The following is a 20668-nucleotide window of genomic DNA, read 5'->3' on the forward strand; positions in this document are numbered from 1 at the left end:
CTACACAAAAGTTTGGTTCTCACTTCTTTTTCAGAGAAAGAAGCACTTTTTTCCAGACAGGTTTGTAGGGTTGAAAATTCTCATTCAGTGATGTAAAAGAACCTTTGGTTTGTGTAGACATGCAGGACAGAAACAAGGAGACTAAGGAGGAGGAATTTGTGTGCGCTATGCCAAAAGATTTCAGCAGACTAGAGGGCTGGAAAAGTGTTGGGGGGTATGGATTGTTCAGATTTCACCAGGCCAATGTGTTTCCTGTCGTAATATACAGAGAAAAAGGCGCTGGGAAAATAGAGTGATGTCAGCCCCCTTTCTCATGCTTTACTGCTGCCAAGAACTAACTCTCTCTCTCCCCCAACCCTTTCCTCCAACTCCCTTCCCCATTCTTCTGCTCCTCCTCGTATATGTTTGCAGGGACGTGTGCCGAATGGGGAGACAGACCATCTCGTTGGATCGCTTTGCGCAAAATCCACCCCCCTTCTCTCTCCCCTCCCTCCCCTCCAGCCTCTGGATCCCGCACAGCCCTCCTTCCCCTCCCTACAGTGGTGTTGGGTTGAGGATGTGTTTCTACTACTAAGGCTGAAGGGGACTACAAGCAGTGGATAATTACAGATGCCCAGCTCTCCCCTTCTGCCTGAAGCTTCTCTCTGGCTGCACCAGGGTTGGTCTCTGTAAGAAACAGCAGGAACTGTGGTAGCGGCGGCGAGAGGAAGCGGCTGAGACGCGTGGAACCTGGAAAAGTCTGGGTGCCGGCGGTTACCTCACAACGAGGTCCCAGCCAGGCGTCAGCACCATGGACAGCAGCGCCGTCCCCACGAACGCCAGCAATTGCACCGATCCCTATTTGCACTCTTCAAGTTGCTCCCCAGCACCTAGCCCTGGTTCCTGGGTCAACTACTCCCACCTAGATGGCAACCTGTCCGACCCATGCGGTCCTAACCGCACGGAGCTGGGCGGGAGCGACAGCTCTTGCCCTCCGACCGGCAGTCCTTCCATGATTACTGCCATCACCATCATGGCCCTCTACTCCATCGTGTGCGTCGTGGGTCTCTTCGGAAACTTCCTGGTCATGTATGTGATTGTCAGGTAAGGAAGGCGCCAGGGGTCCCGGCAGAGGGGAGCTAATAGGGGCATAAGGACATCTGACCCCTGGGCAATGTTTGGCGGGAGGTAGAGAGGCAAGGGGTGGGGGAGCGGGTATTATGGGAGCAAACAGTGGATAGAGTGGTTGTTGTGAGTGCAGAAATCTACTTTTCTATTTTTCCCTCCACTGTTAAAGAATCAAAAATTTCAGAAACAGAGAAGTTGCTTTGGTAGAAGCTGCAAAGCTCTGGGAAAAATAAATAAATAAATAAATAAATAAATAAATAAATAAATAAATAAGCTTTACCTTAGAGCTCACTTACACTGAGCCAAGAGAGCTCTTAGGCACAGAATCCCACAGTCCCTTCCACAGGAGCTGTGGACACAGTAGTTTGTGAAAAGTGAAAGAGGAATTCTAGTTAGATTTCCTAAATAGGGGGTGATCTCCTTTTCAGTTTTCAGAGAAGAACCTTGGCAACTACTTTCCTACCCTGTTGGATCCCATGTACTTTGTTGCACCCCCACCCACCCCTCCTCTTCCCTTGTCACACTTGCCCTTGCCCCACTGGTTCTTCCATCCCAAGGCCACACTCAGTGAGAAAGTTTTTCTGGTGTCTCTCCACAGTAAATAATGTTGCTTTGTTGCAATAAATATGACAGTTGTGTTGCCTAGACCATTTTGCAATTGGCAGCTGTACATCTGCTACGGGAGTCACAAACCGAATTGGGAGTCGTGTGCAGGAGAACTGCAGGATATGACTGCTTTTCAAATCCTCCGCAAATGAGACCCAGTTACAAGTGAAGGCATAATTCTGGATTACAAACTATGACATAAAGAACATAAAGAAGTTACAATGATTGCTCATGGGGAAAACAGTGCCTTTACTCAGTGAAATTATTTTGAAAGAGTTTGTGGCCCCTTTTCAGTTGGTCTGTGTGCTCCAGGTTTATTTAGCAGAGTGTACGAGTTTTCAATATTAACTGAGATTAATGTAGACTGTGTTAGTGCCGATGTGTGTATATTCAAATCCTACATGCTAATATGGAATACTATTTATTCATTTTTATTTAAGTAAATAAATAATGTAACGCCTTAAAGTGGGATTTTCTTCCTACAAGGGGTTATTTGTATGTAGTGAACACGGCATTTCCATATTTAGTTACAATAGTCACTTCATCTATTCAGCAAGTATTGCAGGGTTTAATGGAGTTCCTCAATCATTAAACAATCATTTTCCCTATTATACTTTCATGATCAAGGTGCTGCAGGCTGCTTATAATCGATTCTTTCTTGCATGCCTGGTTTCTTTAATTAATTATTATTAAAGAATAAAACTAATTTCTCTAATCTTTTGCTGAGGAATAAGATAAGTAGTGTCTCTGAGAAAAGAGCACCATCTATTGAGAAGAAGGCTAACAACAGAAGGGAAAATGCAGGAAGGAAATCAATGGAAGAATTCATTTTTGAAAACATATACCTTGTAATAATCCAATGCAAAGATTCAAAGATAAAAAGCAAGTCTCATTTGCAGTTATAATAATAAAAATAAATAAATAAAGCATAATTAAATGACTGACTTATTAAGAGGAAATATGTTTCCCACTTGTCCTAAGAAAATTCATAGAATCACAAGCTGAGAAGGCAGGAAGGAACCCTAGAGATTACCTATCCTAGATGAGTAAATTGAGGCACAGAAAATGTCAATGATTTCTTCAAGGGCAGATAGTTCATTAGTTCTATAATACCACTAGTTCAATATAATATCTATATTATCCAATATAATTTTCTTTTTATTAGACTGGCAAATTACGATTTGAGTTAATTCAACTAAAAGACTGACAGAGTAGATATAGTTAGTAATAATGTGGAAATAATAATGTATTCCAAATTTATGTCTGGAATCATGGACATGCTGAAGAGAGACTACCAAAGTGTCTAGAAATCTGTCTGAAGCATAATCTTTTATTTCCTTTTATTTCATCTACGGGTATTTTCCTTCCTTATTTTTCTCTCCTGTAGTTTATGCTTTTTTATAAAGAGAGAGCCAATAAAACAGCAACTGGCTGTGAAATAAGAAGACTCATCTTATTTCAGTGTTGAGGTGAGGTTGGTTGGGTGAATTTGTTTTCAAGGCACCTGACCTCTTGATGGTTTGGAGAGGGATAGTGACATTACATCTTAGTGAAAACACAATATTATGCTTTACTTCTCTGTTCTAACAAAATGCAGTATGATTTGAAAGGTCATCCCAAACATCCACCTGTGGCAAGTTGGGTGTTTAATCCCATAGTCAGGTAACCCTCTGGGAATATAATGGCAAAACAGAAAAATAGACAGTTTGGTGACCGATGAAGTGATGAAGAAAGCATCTGGAGATTGAAGAAAATAAGTTTATTTAGCTTAGAATATTTAATTGGACTATCTCCAGGCTGTGATGTTTTTACTGCAAAAATTGATACTTCAGAGATATTATACTTCAGAGATATTATTGTTACAAAGATGAGTAAAACACTACACCTGTTAGAGTATTGAGGTAAAATGCTCACTTCCTGCTATTATTTAAAGTTCAGCAAATACTTTTGAAAGGTCAAGTACAATTAATGGTCAAGTTACAGTTTTCTAACCAGATTAAGGTAATGTTTATTAGTATGTTTTAATACACCACACGAATCATGAGGTTCAAGTGACTATGACAACCAAAACAACAACAAAAGTAACTAGTCATGCAGATACCATGATTAATACTTTTCTGTTCTGTCTCAACTCTATCATCAACAACATTATTAAATAGTATAATCTAAGTAGGATTTTTACACAGTACTATTCTGGAAAACATGAGGGAGGAAAAGAGATACCATCAGATGATCTAAAGATTTAAAATTTAGGTATTAAATGGTAGAAGTATTGTAACTATTCATCACACAAAAAACTTTTTTGGTTTTTAAAAAAAATTACCTGCCAGATAATATTATAAAAATTACTACACAAATTCTAAAAAATATGGTGATAAAATATTACAAAATGTAGCAATTATTTAAAGTGGGATGATAGTTTATTATTTTCAAAAATATTTTTTAAAAATCAACCAGAATAGTATGCAAAGCTGTAGCCACAGGACTGTTTCATTTTCTGAGAACACTTGTCCAAAGTATCAAATTAATCATAAATATAAAAACTATTATCCCACATGAATTTATTTTTATTCCAAAAAGATTTGTCCATGTAGTCATGAACATGATCTATGTAGACACTGTTAAAAAGGAAGAAAGAAATAAAAAGGAAAGGGTTTGGAAACTGTTAGATCTCTATGAGCTGTGTAAATCACCCTGATCAGTAAAGTCCAAAGAAGAGTGCCAAGTGAATGATATTGCCTTCATTTTTCAAATCATTTCTTAATTTGACTCAATAAATTCTCAATATGAGTAGTTACCAGAGCAGAGCATTTATATATATGCAAGATGTTATTGTCACTTTTCTTTCACTAAAATGTATTTCTGACTTTAAAACAAGAGCTATTGAGCTTATACTTTTCTATATTCTAAATATTTGATTCATATTTAAACTACAAAGTGATTAGGGATGACTGACTAAAACAGAAGTACATGCTTTTTTACTTACTTCAGATACAGGTAGCTGAGAAAATAAGGAATAACAATGTTTTATCTAATTTAATGATATATATATACATATACACATATAAATTAATTTTAATGCATAAATCGCTGAATATGGTCACTAGTAATTTTCATAAAATAAAAAAAGATAATTATTTATTTAGAAATCTCAAATACTAATAAAGCTTGCTTTCTTTTTTAAAACTATAAAATATCCTAGTTAGAGGATGAATTATTTTTTTTGAGGGTGGATTTAAAGAGGAAAAGAATCCTACTAAATAAAATCTGTCCTAACATAATGGTTTACATAAAAACATAAGAATTTAATTGTATTCTTTTTACTTGCAATCCAGAGCTTCTGGTAGTATTTCTTGCAAGTTCAACTTTAACTATTTCCCATACAGGTACTAATTCGATCATGACACTGTTCTTTAATGTGTCCTGAAAACACGAAGTTGCTTTTCATTTCCTCTGTGGTAGACTGTGTCTCTGTCATTCTCATACAGTTATCACTAATTCCTTTCTTTCTCTCCTTTCTTTCTTGAAAGAATGTGCTAGCTCATATTTTATGAAATATTTCCAAAACAAAGGAATGTATAGAGAGTAATAAGATTCTTCACCTTCAAAAATTATATGTATAATTATAATAACTATTTATACTAGTAATATATATTACATATTAGCATAATAATATATATTATATACTTTATATAATATACAATATATGATTATATATTTTATATATTATAAGTAATATAATACATAATAACATATAATATGTAAACTATATTACACATATGCTATTTATATAAGAAGCTTCCTCATTTTTCCTATTATGTTGACTCCCCAGAGGCTATTACTATTGTAAATTTGGTGGTTATTATTCACAGGCATATTTTTAAACTTCTATTTCTGCTGTGCTTCCACAAAGTATAATCTTTTGAACATGGCCTTCGAACTTTATATATTAAACACTTATATTTTATTTTAATGTCAGTAGGCATAATTTCACTATTTTCCCAGAGCTGTTCTAGTTCCAGCAGACCAATGATAAAAACAAGATGTTAAAGAACTAACTCTCCTTAATAATGTTAACTTATCTATAAGTTTGTGTTATAAATTATTGTAAAGATTTCTTCACAAGTGTTTTCCTGAACAAATATTTTCATCAATACTTACATGCAATATTTGGGGGTAAACTTCTGACAACTGCTACCGTAAGTAAATCTGTTCATGAATAAAACCTAGGTATAATTTCTCTACTTCTAAGAAGGATATAAAAATAATTGGTTTCGGACTACTTCAAAATGTAACTCAGGTAATAAATGCTAACAAGCCTTACTTTGGGATTTTGAATGTCTTAGAGAAGTCTTTACACATAAAAGTTGAAAATGTTATTTCTTCTAGAATTCCACTTTGGATATTAATTGAAATAAAATTATTTTGGTCAGCAGGAGCAGATAAACTGCTTTTAAAAATAATGTTAAACAGTGTGACATTTTAATATATATTAATGATAAATACCAAGACTAAATGTTGTGTGAAGTTTTAAAAATGAGAATTTCATATATTTACTCTTCATAACATCTAATGTATATTAATTAACTAAAATAATGATATGACTATAGTCTCCAAACTTGTTTTTAGGTGTAGACACCTACTTCAAGAACTTCCAAGCCAGTGTGTGGCCAACCAACTCTTTCGTGGGCATTCAGCTCAGGTCATGATCTCCTGGTTCATGGGACCAAGCCCTATACTGAGCTCCATGATGACAACACAGAGCTCGCATAGGGTTCAGTCTCTCCCTCTCTCTCTGCCCCTCCCCTGCTCCCATGCACTTGTGCTCGCTCTCTCTCTGTCTCAAGTAAGTGAACTTTATTTTTAAAAAAACTCATAAGCCAATATATAAAAGAAAAGAAAGGAACTTTTCAGGATGAATCAATGCTGCTACCCCCATCCTACCCTCCACTGCTGTCCTCAGAGCACTTTCATGGAATTTCCAGAGCTCCCTCAGGCAATATTTTTAAATGATGGTTTTCATATTGTTTCAGACCTTTCTTGTACCTCATCTCTCATCCTACTGCTCACCTTTTACTTCAGTGATTAGTATGGCAGTCAGCTTTGTCCAGATATATCTTGGTAGCTCCCTACCCTAGCTGCCTCTACAGCCCTTTCATCCCTGGAACTTCTTTCTCTGACTCTACCACCCTCCAAAGAAATCAGCCTGGTATTCGCGTTGGAGAAAGTATGAGAGAGTTGCCATCCCATGAAAGAACCCTTCCTTGACTGAGAAAATGGGAAGCTGTGGACAAATGATCCCCTCTACTTCCCTCTACCCTTAAATACACAGTTCTTTTTTTTATTAACGTTTTTTATTTATTTTTGAGAGACAGAGAGAGACAGCGCAAGCAGGGAAGGGGCAGAGAGAGGGAGACAGAATCCGAAGCACGTTCCAGGCTCTGAGCTGTCAGCACAGAGCCCGATGCGGGGCTTGAGCCTACGAAGCGAACTGTGAGATCATGACCTGAGCTGAAGCCAGATGCTTAACTGACTGAGGCACCCAGGCACACCTAAATACTCAGCTCTGAGGAGCAGACCACTAGGCACATTAGAAACTCCAGTCTTCCTTGTGACCATTTCAAGAACATGCTTTTCCTTCTTTCTTGTTTTACCTTCTACTTCCCCTCTTCTGTTCTCACTTCTATTCCCTGCAAATGATTCACCTTCACACCAACTCGTGTCTCATTCTGTAAATCCCATCATTCCTGTTATTCTTGTAATTGGTTACAGTGTGTTGACACAGTAAAATACAATTAATAAATAGAGCTTTGCAGATTCATTAAATATAGGTTTTCCTGGATAATTAAAAGTTCTTAAGAAAAATTCTAAAAAGTATCCCAAATTAGAACAATGAAGAAACTTCATGAGCGAAGCTTTTCCTTTTATTAGTTTTCCTATCTCAGGATTCAAGAAAGGCTTTAGTACTTTTTCCTTAATGGACAGGAAGTAGGTAACTGTCATGAGCAGTGTTCAGATTCCTTCTTGAGTTCAGGGTGATGGTAGAAATAGGCTCCCAGATATTTAAAAGAAATAAATAACCTTCCTGTGCCTTCCAATAAATTATCTGAAGACAAAAATTATCACCCCCTTCTCACTGATTCCAAGTTATATAATAACCATAAGAGTTTTTATAATTACTAAGCTCAAGAAAATTTCAGGACCCTCAAAATGACCTGAAACAACAGATACAAGAAGTGTCACATACGATAAACATCATACCCTGAGTTTGTCCTAGCATTTCTTTTCCCTTAGCCATCCATTATTGCCTCAGGCCACTTTCTTTCCCACAAATTCTTTAGGCTGAGGGTCTTTGAATCCAAGATATACATTTAGAATATAAAGGTCACATGGAAAAAAAATATTTCTGCTTTGGCTCAGGGCCCCAAATGCCAGTTGTGGCTCAATTTCAAACTGCTTTGTGCCTCATTCTCCTCAGCTGTAAAATGAAAAAATTGAACTAAAAAAATCTTGAAGTCCCTTCTAGTACTAAGAATTCCTATGGCAACTTCAAGGACTGCTTCTCCATAATTTTTGCAACTATACTATCTAGAAAAAAAATGTAATGACTTGCCAAATTAAATAATGTTGTTTTCAATTCCATCTTGCCCCCTTGGATTCTAAATAAGTTCAAATGGATTCTGTCAGAGAGAGAAACTTCTGAGATGCCAGTTTGGTGGTGGTCAATTAATACAATGAGCCAAACTAAAGGCAATAATAGTCAAGCCTTTATTCACTTACTGTGAGAGTGTAAGCGAGACATGAAACAAGATAAAGGTGTCAGCTCCCCAGGGTTCCATTTTTCCCCACAGAAAGGCACCAGTCACATGAAGGCCTAGGAGTGGGAAAGTATTGAGTCAGAGAGAAGAGTTTCTTCAAGGGCTCCTGATAAGGAGGTCTCAGCAGAGACACCTGGATATAGCTTTCCAAGGGCTTCTCAATAAGGAGGATCCGAATGAAGGCAGTTGGACTAGTGATGCATATACATCTTAGAGCATTGTTATTGAGGTGCAGGAGGGGCATGAGTCTTTGATCACAAATTCCTCCAAGATTATATATTAAGTCTGTTGTGAGGAGACAGCTTCTCCCCATGAAGTGTACCAGGTAAACCCTTTGCTATTGCCTGTGGTTGGGCCTCAAAGATCACACATAGGATTTGGCCTGGATTGGAATCAGACTTCTCAGAGTCAGCTTAAACCCTGACCCTTCTCTTTCCTCTCCTGTTCTCTCTCTCCTCTCCTTTCCTCCTCATCTCCATCTCCCTCTCTAACTCCCTCTCTCCTCCTTCCTCCTCCCTCCCACTCTCTTATTCTATTTTTAATTCATGTAAAGATTATTTTAATATTTGCTTTCAGAATTTAATTATATTCACAATGTTGCATTCTAAAGCAGAGTGGATAGGACTCTCACACATGAGGGAACCCTGGATAGGTTCAAATGAGAGAGATCATTCTGTTCTGGATATAAGTTTCTGCCTAGGCAAGAATATTATCAAGTATGTTTTTTTAATTCAATTATGTATTATTAGTTGCACATAAGGAGGTATCCTAAAGTTATTCAAATGTAATCATTCACACTTAATAAAAGTTATTCTTTGTAATTTAATGTTTAAATATATTAAACCAACCTAATACATCCATTGCCTCCAAATATGCTACATATTAATTTCTTCTATTTTTACTTTTTCTATTTTTTCCTATCATCTGCTTTTCTAATAAAATCCTCTTTATTTTTCAAGTTTCAACTTAAAACCATTTCTCTTTGCAGCCTCCCCAAAGTACTTCTACAGCCAAGTTCTCTGCACTGTAACCCCTGATAAAGGCTCTGATTGTGAAAAGTCTGGGCATTTTCTTATGCTTTTACAAATTGTCACTTGATAATCCTTGAAGACCTGATATACAACTATCTCTCTATGATAACTAAGAAATTAAAACATCTCAAAATTGAAAAACTGATCCGTGCATCTTTGAAATATTTTGTAATTCAAAGTTTTCAGCATTTCATATTCACCTCATGGTGTTCAGATATAAATTCTAATTCAGGTGATTACCTCAATTCACTGCTTTATTCACAGTATTTAGCTTTTATAACTTGAGTCATGAAAACTGATCTGTACCAAAGGATTAATATCAGCAAATCATAAATTCACATACACACATGTATATCTATCTATACATATATGTAAGTCCAAAAACATTAAATAAGAAATAGATTGTACCCTTATGATTGAAATGAGAAAGTAAAATTTTAAAGACTAAAATTAGTCAAAAGTTAATAAGTCAGTTATCAATATTCATGATAGTTATGGTCTATAAAGTCATTGTGACTAGTAAATTAGAGAAGATTGAAGCTTTGCTTCCAGGGGAGACTTAGGATTAGGTTCCTGTAAGTCATCAGTGACATTTGCATCAATTAATCAAAATAAAACTTTCTGTTATTTGTTGTTTTGTATAAAGGCATCTATTTAGTGTTTATTGTTGACTCATTGACAATGAGTGCATGGTCAACGGCATTATAACCAATGCCTGCATGAAGCCATCTAAGATACATACTTCCTCTATTAGACACATCACTGCCATCTTGTCCTTAAGAACACCAGAAAGCACTTCAGCACTCTGAAGTCCACTTTAAACAGTAAGATTGCCAACAACAACAACAACAAAAAACACAAAAATGCTATAAATGTCACAAAAAGGAAACATTTACAGCCTGAGAGCTCAAAAGGGAAGGCAGAGTGTTGCTTTGTTTGACCTCGTCTGAGAACTTGCCCATCAAAGCAACCCAAAGTTTCCATCACTCTGTACATATCTGCAAATTACCATAAAAGCACATCAGTATAAATTTTATAATTTTAACAAGTAAAGTTGTTTGCAAATACAGAATCCATTAGTTATGAGGATTGACTGCATATAGAAATGTTTTCCCAGGAAATAATTTAAAAACAGAGCTGATTAAAAAAAAATGAGAAAGTATGTTCCAAGTTAAATATAATTACAATTTCATGACAAGAAGACAAGTTTTGGGGTCATTCTAACATGTATGAGGTGATATCTCACTGTGATCTTAATTTACATTCCCAAATGCCTAAATATATTGTACATTTTTTCCATGTACACATTAGTCTGTTGTATATTTTCCTTGGATAAATGTCTATTCAGGTCCTTTGCCCATTATTAATTGGGTTTTTTGTTTTTTTGTTGCTGAGTTATATGAGTTCTTTATATAGTTTGGATATAAACCCCTTATGAGATATATGGCTTGCAAACATTTTTCCCATTACATCGGTCATCTTTTCACTTTGTAAATTAATTATTTTTTGTGTGCAGAAGCTTTTCAGTTTGATATAGTGCTATTTGTTTATTTTTTATTTTCTTGCCTGTGCTTTAGTTGTCATATCTAAAAAATCATTACCAAGACCCATGTCAAAGGAACTTGTTCCTATGCATTCTTGTAGGAGCTTCATGGTTTCAGGTCTTACATAAAAGTCTTTGATCCATTTTGAGTTAATTTTTGAGAGTGGTGTAAGACATGGGTCCAGTTTCATTCTTTTACATGTGAATATCCAATTATCCTAGCACCATATATGGAAGAGACCATCTTTTTCACAATTGAGTATTCTTGATTCCATTGTCAAATATTAGTTAACCATATATGTTTGGGTTTGTTGCTGGACTCTTAATTCTGATCCATTGGTCTATTTGTCTATTATTATGCCAGTACCATACTGTTTTGATGACAATAGCTTTATAATATAGCTTGAAAGCAGGAAATGTGATGTCCCTTGTTTCAATCTTCCTTCTCAAGATTTCTTTGGCTATTCAGGATCTTTTGTGGTTTCATACAAATTTTAGAAGTGTTTTTTCTATTCTGTAAAAATTCCATTGGGATCTTGATAGGGATTGCATTGAATCTATAGACAGTTTTTGGTAATATTGACATTTTAACAATATTAATTCTTCCAGTCTATGAGTATGAGGTACTTTTTCAATTTATTTGTGTCTCCTTTGATTTCTTTCATCAATATCTTATAGTTTTCAGAGTAGAGAGATTTTTTTATCTCTTCAGTTAAATTTATTCCTAAGTATTTTATTGTTTTGGTGCAATTATATATGAAATTGATTTCTTAATTTCTCTTTCTGATAGTTTGTTATTAATGTATACACATGCAGAAAATTCCTCTGTATATTGACTTTGTATCATGCAACTTTATTGAGTTCATTTGTTAATTCTAACAATTTTTTGGTGGAGTTTTTAGGATCATACAAATATATAGTAGAATGTCTGCAAATAGTGACAGTTTTATTCTTCCTCTACTATTTGGATTTTTCTATTTCTATTTCTTTTCTTTTCTTTTTTTATTTTCCTAATTGCTGTGGCTAAAACTTTCAATACTATATTGAGTACAAAGGCAAGGATGGGCATCCTTTTCTAACCTTTATCTTAAAGAAAAACTTTCAATTTTTCATTGTTAAGTATTATGTTAGCTTTGGGGTTGTCATATATAGCCTTTAGTTTATTGAGGCACATTCCCTCTACACCCACTTTATTGAAAGTTTTTGTCTAAATGGGTGTTGGATTTTGTCAATGTTTTTTTCTGCATTTATTGAAATGATCACATGATACTATCTTTCATTTTATTAATGTGGTCTATATGTCACATTGATTATTTGCAGGTGTTGAACCATCCTTGATTTCCTAAAATAAATCCCACTTGATCATGGTGCATGACACTTTTAAACTATTGTTGAATTTGGTTTGCTAATATTTTGTTGAGGATTTTTACATATGTTCATCAGAAATATTGGCCTGTAATTTTCTTTTACTGTGGTGTCTTTATCTTATTTTAGTATCAGGGTAATGCTAGCCTCATAAAATTAGTTTGGAAGCATTCCCTTCTCTCTAATTTTTTGGAAAAGTCTGAGAAGGACAGATATTAATTATTCTTTTAATGTAGGGTAGAATTCACCAATAAAGACTTTTGGTCTGGACTTTTATTTGTTGGGAGGTTTCTGACTAATGATTTGATCTCCTTGCTAGCAATCATTCTGCTCAGGTCTTCTATTTCATCATGAGTCAGTTTTAGTAGGTTGAATGTCTTTAGGAATTTACTTATTTCTTCTAGGTTGTCCAATTCATTGACTAATTGTTCACAGTAGTCTATTATGATCTTTTGTATTTCTGGGATATGAGTTGTAACTTCTCTTTTTTCATTTCTGACTCCATATCTGTCTGTATGTCTATCTATCTTTTTCTTAGTGAGTCTAGCTAAAGGTTTGTGAATTTTGTTTATCTTTTCAGCTCTTACTTTTATTAATCTTTTCTATTGTTTTTTTAAGTCTCTATTTCATTTATCTCCATGTTATCTTTGCTATATCCTTCCTTATGCTACCTTTGGGCTTTGTCTCTTCCTCTTTTTTTTCCTAGAATCTTTAGGTGTAGAGTTAAATTGTTTATTTGAACTTTCCTTGTTCCCCAAAATAGAACTGTACTGCTATAAACTTCCCTTTTTAATTAATTAGTTGTTCAATAGCATATTATTTAATGTGCACATGTTTGATTTTTCTAATTTTCTTCCTGTAACTGATTTCTAGTTTCATACCATTGTGGTCAGAAAAGATACTTGATATGATTACAATCCTTTTAAATTTAATAAAACTTGTTTTGATGCCTAACATATGATCTATTCTTGAGAGTGTTCCATGTACACTAGAGAAGAATGTTTATTCTGCTGCTTTTGAATAGAATGTTCTGTGTGTATCTCTTAAGACCATCTGGTCTAATATGTCTTTTAAAGCCAATGTTTTCTTCCTGGTTTTCTCTCTGGATGATCTATGTAAGTGGAGTAAGGTCCCCTACTATTATTGTATTGCTTCCATTTTCTCCCCTTTTGTCTGTTAATATTTGCTTCATATATAGGTGCTCCTATTTTGGATGCATAAATATTTACAACTGTTTCAACCTCTTGCTATAGTGAATTTTTTTTATCATTAAGTTATGCCCTTCTTTGTCTTTTATTATGGTCCTTTTTTAGGCTATTTTGCCTGATATTAAGTATGGCTACACCAACTTTCTATTTGTTCCCATTTGCATGGGGTATCTTTTTCCATCCTTTCTCAGTCTCAGTGTGTCCCTTGATCTGAAGTGAGTCTCTTATAGGCAAAATGAAGATGAGTCTTGTTTTTCTTATCCATTCAGCCACTCTGTTTTTTGATTGGAATATTTAGTCTATTTACATTTAAAATAATTATTGCATGCACTTTTGCCATTTAGTTGATTGTTTTCTGGCTGTTTTGTATTTCCTCTATCTTTGCTCTTTACTTACTTTCTTCTCTTGTGATTGATGAGTGTCTCTAATGTTGTGTTTATATTTCTTTCTCACTTTTTATTTATCTACTATGGATTTTTGTTTTGTGATTCACATATTACATCCTATATATTTAACAGCCTATATCAAGTTAGTAGCATCCTAAGTTCAAACATATTCTAAAAATTTGGTATCTTATATATGTATATAGGTGAGTTTGTAATCATAAACCCTGCTGATTTTTAGACCAGGACATTTGGATGTGACCCTTCAGCAACACTCGCAAACTAAACGTATTAGTCATATATATATAAGCTCATCTCTGGGATGCATTGGGGAGCTGTAGTAAGGTGAAGAGAGGGCTCTAATACAGTATCTCCCTGCTCACACTCCCTGGGAGCACTTCTGTAGCAACTGGATGTGTGGCAAACCTGAAGCTTGCCCCTCAGGCTGAAGCTCAGGATAAGAAAATAGGCATTAGTCTCATGAAGACGGGATATGTTTCAATCTGCCGTTTGTTCAGTACCTAGGGATGGTAGGCTGCTAAGGACTGTCTCTCTGATTATTTCACACCTATAAGGCCCAGAAACACAATCCCCACTGGCCACCAGAGCCAGGCACTCAAGGGGCCTGTCTGGGTGGGTTGCACATCCCTGTCACCTGTGGTGAGAAAGGCCGTGGTTGTGACACACCATGACTCGGACAGGACAGCCCACAGCTAAGATGCAATGGAGGTATTTGTCTGTCTAGCTATGGTGCATGAGGAGCAAGGCACTCAACAGCCATGGCTGCAGTGTGATGGGGTGAGGCTCTTAACTGGAACTAGCAGGCCAGAAGATGGGTGCAAAAAATGGTACCTACCAGCCCCAGCACCAATAAGACAGAAGGTGAATGCAAATATGAGACCTGCCAGCACCTCCGCCTCCAGAGGAGTCTCAACAAGTTCTTGTCTGTCTGGCAGATGCTTCAAGGTTAACATACTGAGTCCCTAACTTTAATTAGTCACTTTTCAAATTGTTGCTTTTGTATGGATCCCCTTGTGAGTGGGTCTGTGTAGTTTCTTTAGAGTGGATTTCTGTTCCTTATAGCCCTTTTGTTCTCCTGGAAGTAAGCATTGTTCATTTATGTTTTTTTTAACGTTATTTATTTATTTATTTTGAGAGCGAGGAATGGCATGCAAGCAGGGGAGGGGCAAGGAGAGGAGCTAAAGAAAGTATCCCAAGCAGACACAGGGCTTAAACTCACAAACCGTGGGATCATGACCTGAGCTGAAATCAAGAGTCCAACACTTAACCAACTAAGCCACCCTGTCATCCCCAGTCTTGTTTGTTTTTAAGGCCAAACTCTTTGGTGGCTCATATGTCTGGTGCAGTTCCCAAGGGTTGGTGTACATAATATGGGACAAAACCCCCCTCACTCAACAGGGACAAGCTTGGTATTATGAGATCCCTCCTGGCTATGGGTCATTATACCTGGGGTGGGATTTCTTGCAAGACCATGTCTCTGCCTCTCCTACCCATCTTGATGTGGCCTTTTTATCCTTGTTTGTGGACACACTGTTCACCTAGCTTTCAGTTCCTTTTCAGAAGGAATTGTTTCAATATACCTGTGGGTTTGTTGTGTTTGTGGGAGGAGGTGAATTCAAGATCCTCCTCTACCACTACCTTTAACCCTTATCCCCCCCACCGAAAATCAGCAATATTCATTACCACCTTTAGCCACTGATTAGGGAGCAAATGCTTAGAAAATAGCATGCTGAAGTTTCCCTCAATTGGACGTGTTTTGTGGTTATCTTCAATCAGTGCAATTTTTTAGGCTTTCTCGCAGTATTTTCATCTTCAACTATTTGAAGCTTTCAGGAAAAATTGAAACTGTCATCTACAAATTCATATTAACTTCTTAGCAGATACAAAATCTGTCCTCCAAGACACCTATGTCTGCATACCAGCCACTCTGCACCCACCCCCATGCACCCAGATGGTGACTGGAAGCTTTATTTCACTCAACCTCTCGTTATGCCCTTTCAGGCACAAAAACTCACTGCTTAGATTTTTTTTTCTTTTTTTTCCTGATTTATGTAACTCACTCACTTAAAAAAAATGTTTTCTGCAGTTTTCAAAGTCTGCTTTGAAAAATGTTATCTTCTGTGTTTAGTACCAGACTGGCTAGCTCAATAAAAAGGAGCACTAGTTAGGCCAAAACGTTCTATGATGATTGTAATCCCTTGGTCTTATCCATGGTTTTACTCAATAATTTTTTCTAAAGACTCGCTGAAATCTCTTTACTGCCTGACTCCACATCTTTACTTCAGTCCCCATCTGTCTCCAAATGACTGCTTCTTTGAGCAGTTGTGCTCGGAGAAAACTTTCTGGCATGTACAGGAATTCTGTAGACTAGCGAGATAGCCGCTGGGTCTAAGTTTGCAAGAAGAGCAAAGTTGAGGATAGATTTAACTGGGTGATATACAGCCAAAAATTCTGTAGTTCCCTTAAGTGAGAATGAGATCTATATTTAATCAAAGAATCCAGACAGGGTAAAATAAATAATAAAATTTGAGTTTCTTTCCAATTAACTCATGGAACATCAGAACTGTTGCATACCTCCTTGAAATATGCTTAGACACATAGAAGAAGGCCTCCCAGATCATCCATTCCAGCGGTGCCCAATCTTAGCTGCATATCAGAATCACCTGGGAAGTGATAAAACAAAAATAGAAGCCTAGCTCCACCTAAGGATACGGTTGATTAAATCATGATATCTATGGATAGTTTTTGGATGTAGGCAAGAAGGCTTCTTAATGTGCAGCCAAGATTTAGAGGCACTGATCTGGTCCAATCTATTCATTTCATGGAAGAAAAAGCAGGCTTATCTGTCAAGGAGGTTTATGAGGTCTGTCCATATGTCTTAATTCTCTAACCTTTAAGAAATTGTCTATAGAATAAGTAGTAAGTTAAACTACCTCTCAGAAAAGCTAAAGTTCAGGGTGCTTTCAAAATTTCCCTAAAATTGAAAAATTGGCTCTCTTCATAATAGGCATGGTGGAGTAGGTAGAGTATTAAGAAGACTCATGTTTGAATCTCTGTCCCTTGCTAGTTAATACTGTCACTCAACCTCCCTAAATCACATTATTAAAACTTTACTAGAGGAATAATAACCATATTCAATCTCACATGGACTGTAGATCCAAATTACGTAAGATATATGGAAGTGTGTGATGAACATTAGAAGTGTCATATGAAAGCAAGGAGGTTTGTTATTTGCTCCCCTCCTACTGAGAATTCATCTTCCCACCCATTAGGCTCATGCCATTCACATGTAAGATCTCAACACTCACCCAGTGCTTTGCTTTCTCATAGGTCAGAGAAATTCTATTACCCACTACAATATTTTGAAATGTAAAATTTATCTCTTTGGAATCACAATTTCTGCAGAAACAAGCAAGGCTCTGCATGGATGTCACTGTTGTCATTCTCTTGGTTCCAGTAAGCTCCTTCCCAAAACTGGATCATTCCAAAATCATCTTGCTAACTACTGAGATGATGCAAACAGAATTCTAAAGCCAGAGAAGTGCAACTTACTTGGTTCCTTATTGATAAATCTTTTTATATACTGTCTGCTGAATAAATTCAGTGGATAAAAATGATGCAAACCAATTATGGGGGAGAAGAGAAATAGCTATTTTGTCAGAGCATCTGAGGAAAAATTGAAGTCTAAATGTTGACTGCACGTGATGAAACTCTTTTTTAGGCGGTAGCATTGTTTATTTGGATAAGAAGAAATAACTTAATATTGTTGTTCTCAAACACTACCTTTGGAAATTTAGTCATTTAGATAACATCTCTGGAAAGACTCCTAGCTTCTTTTATGAGTCTGACTCACTCACTAATCACAGTAAAATTGGTCAAAAAGGTGGAGCTCTTCATGATGGATGCCTTAATGATGATACAGTGAGTCTGTATGTCACTTTTCCTAACATCTTTATAATGGATTTTTTCAGAACTTGCAAAGCAATGTCCATAAATATCTTAAGGATAGTAAATGGTATAAATAAGCAACCATAGGGTAGAAAATAACATCCATGGGGCTTAGTGTCCTCGAAAATAAAGATTATTCCAAGTAAAAAAGCTGTGGAAAATAAGGAGATCAATGACAGGGAAGGTCTTCTTTGCTTCTGAGCATTTTCCCACTGAAACAGTGGGTTCAGTGCCAATGAAAGGTTGAGCATTTTCTGGAGGAGTATTAAATGTTAAGTAAAAAATGCTGCCAGCAGTATGACCTGAACATCAGAAACTGACTGTGCCTGCCAAGAACAAGGGAAATTATTATAGACATTATAATTTCATACTTATTCAGCCCCCATCGGCTATGAAAAGGCAACCACATGAGTTGAATGCAATAAGAATGAGTGCGCTTCTGATGGTGCTGGTGATCCAAGGCCAAAGAAATAAGAGGTCCTGTCAAAATCAGACAGTGGAAAATATAAATTGAGATCCTGCAGTCTGTTCTTGTGAAAACAACAACAGCAAAGCTTATTTAACTTATTTTCAAAATAAAAAATGCATATATAAATAATAAAAGATTATATCTTACAATTTTAAACGACTTTAATTTTTTCATTACATTGAGTAATATGAGTTCCAAAAAACTTTTGTGATCATAGACAGGAAAAAAAATGTTAACTTGACTAACATTAAAGAGGATGAAACTGAGACTCATGTATTTATTTGCTATGCTTATTGAGTACTCCCTTTGGGGGTTCCAGATATACCAGTGAGGAAATTCATATAGTCTTCCCTCTCCCCCAAAACACAGTCTAGTGGAGGAGAACCTCGAGCCATTTCACCAGTTGATAAATGCCTAGGATAGGTCAAAAACAACTAACCTATGATCTTTAACCACACCATCAGGCAAACACTATTCCCAAGCTTTTTAACAATCAATCAGTATAGTTTTTCTTTCTCTACCACCAAGACCAGCAATGGGATAACTCCTGATTTAAATGTTTATTCACTTTGCCAAAATTTTTAAAGGTATGATTTATGTCTCAAAGACATGATAGAGAAAAGTGAATGGACAGGGTCTTAATTTAATAAAACAATGAAACAGAATCTTATCAACCATAATTTACAAGTTTCTGAAAGCATTTATTATAAACATTTTACAAATAATAAGGATATTGCAGCAGAATAGTAGAGTCCAGAATGAATAGGATATAGAGGAAGAAAAATCTCAAGAATCATTGCTCTAGGAGATTCATTAGTGTCCCTCTACTATAACCTTGGCCATCTTCTTCTGAACACTTTGTAACATTCACACACACAGGCAACAGAAAACCCAAGCTGCAAGTCAGATGGGAAACTAGTATTCTTTAAAATTACTATCCTTTGTGTGTAATTTAAGATATAAGTATCAAAGGAAAAATTGATACCATCTTTTGAAAAGATTATTTCTCTGAACAAAAGAGATTTATCTGCATGCAAACAAATATGTCACATTTCCACAAAAGACATTGTTCCATGAGTCAATGCCACAAAGCATATATTAAAACACATGAACCACACCAGCGATCATTTCCACAAGAGTATTATTTTCTCAACAATTTAGAAACTCAAAATAATAGTACATGAACAAATCAATTAGCATGCCCATCTATACAACCTTGCTTTAATTGCTTTTTAAAATACATTTTATATAAAGTTATAGGTCTTCTGCACTATCCAAAAAATGAATTCTAGCACAGTGACAGAAACCATGCTTTGGTGTGGCTGAGATGTTTTGTTCACACAATTGTCTGAGGTTAACATGATATGTAAAATATAACATAGCAGTTGTCATTCTAGTTAAAACAGATGATGTCATGGAACTTAACACACCAAAACATTTTGTGGAGAGATAATTAGTCAAAAATATAGTTGTATTTTTTAGAACAATCATAGGTCAGAATGCATCTTTAGAATACATTTAAAAAGGTTAGAAACATTATTAGTATAAGCAAAACAAAAGTAACACTTTCATAAATATTAACATTTATCAGGGTCTTGTTAGAGAATAGTGTCAGCCTCATTATATTTGGAGCCCACAAGAAGCATAGCCATCATGTTAGCTAACATTAGTTGAAAGTTAATACGTGTTAGACTCCATGTAAAAATCCTTAAAGAAACCATTTTTTTAAATTTTCATCATTACACAAACGATCTGAGGGTGGTACTAATTATATTCCAAGTTTTACAAAAGAGAAAAGTAGAACTCAGAAAATTCAAGTAATAAGCCCAAGTTTGTCTGACTAATAAATGATAGCACTAAGATTTGAATCAAGATCTATATGACACTGAAGCTTAACTTCAAAACTATTATATTTAATTGCATCAAGGCTATATTTTCAAGCAAATTAGCAAGGCTTCATCAGGATAGCTGATAGCCTTCTATCATATCTTCCACATCGTACTTCCAAAAATATTCCCTAAATTGTAACCTGGTGCAGCCGCTCTGGAAAACAGTGTGGAGGTTCCTCAAAAAACTATCCATAGAACTCCCCTATGACCCAGCAATAGCACTGCTAGGGATTTACCCAAGGGATACAGAAGTGCTGAGGCATAGGAGCACATGTACCCC

The 20668-nt window shown here is 35.8% G+C and overlaps 1 protein-coding gene across 5 annotated transcripts in view; it reads left to right on the forward strand.

The window, feature by feature from the left end:
• Window positions 1-790: 790 nt before the first annotated feature.
• OPRM1 (opioid receptor mu 1) overlaps window positions 791-20668 on the forward strand; it is a 165727-nt gene continuing 145849 nt past the window's right edge. For 4 of the 5 annotated variants that reach the window (XM_029944034.1, XM_029944032.1, XM_029944033.1 and 1 more), the window contains exon 1: window positions 791-1083. In XM_029944034.1, coding sequence (XP_029799894.1) covers window positions 791-1083 — 293 coding nt within the window. Of the gene's footprint in view, window positions 1084-1705; window positions 1773-20668 lie in introns of those variants that run through there. The other variant, XM_029944036.1, reaches the window with a different exon arrangement.

Source organism: Suricata suricatta, chromosome 7 (genome assembly GCF_006229205.1).
Source record: "Suricata suricatta isolate VVHF042 chromosome 7, meerkat_22Aug2017_6uvM2_HiC, whole genome shotgun sequence".
In the NCBI taxonomy this organism is placed as follows: Eukaryota; Metazoa; Chordata; class Mammalia; order Carnivora; family Herpestidae; genus Suricata; species Suricata suricatta.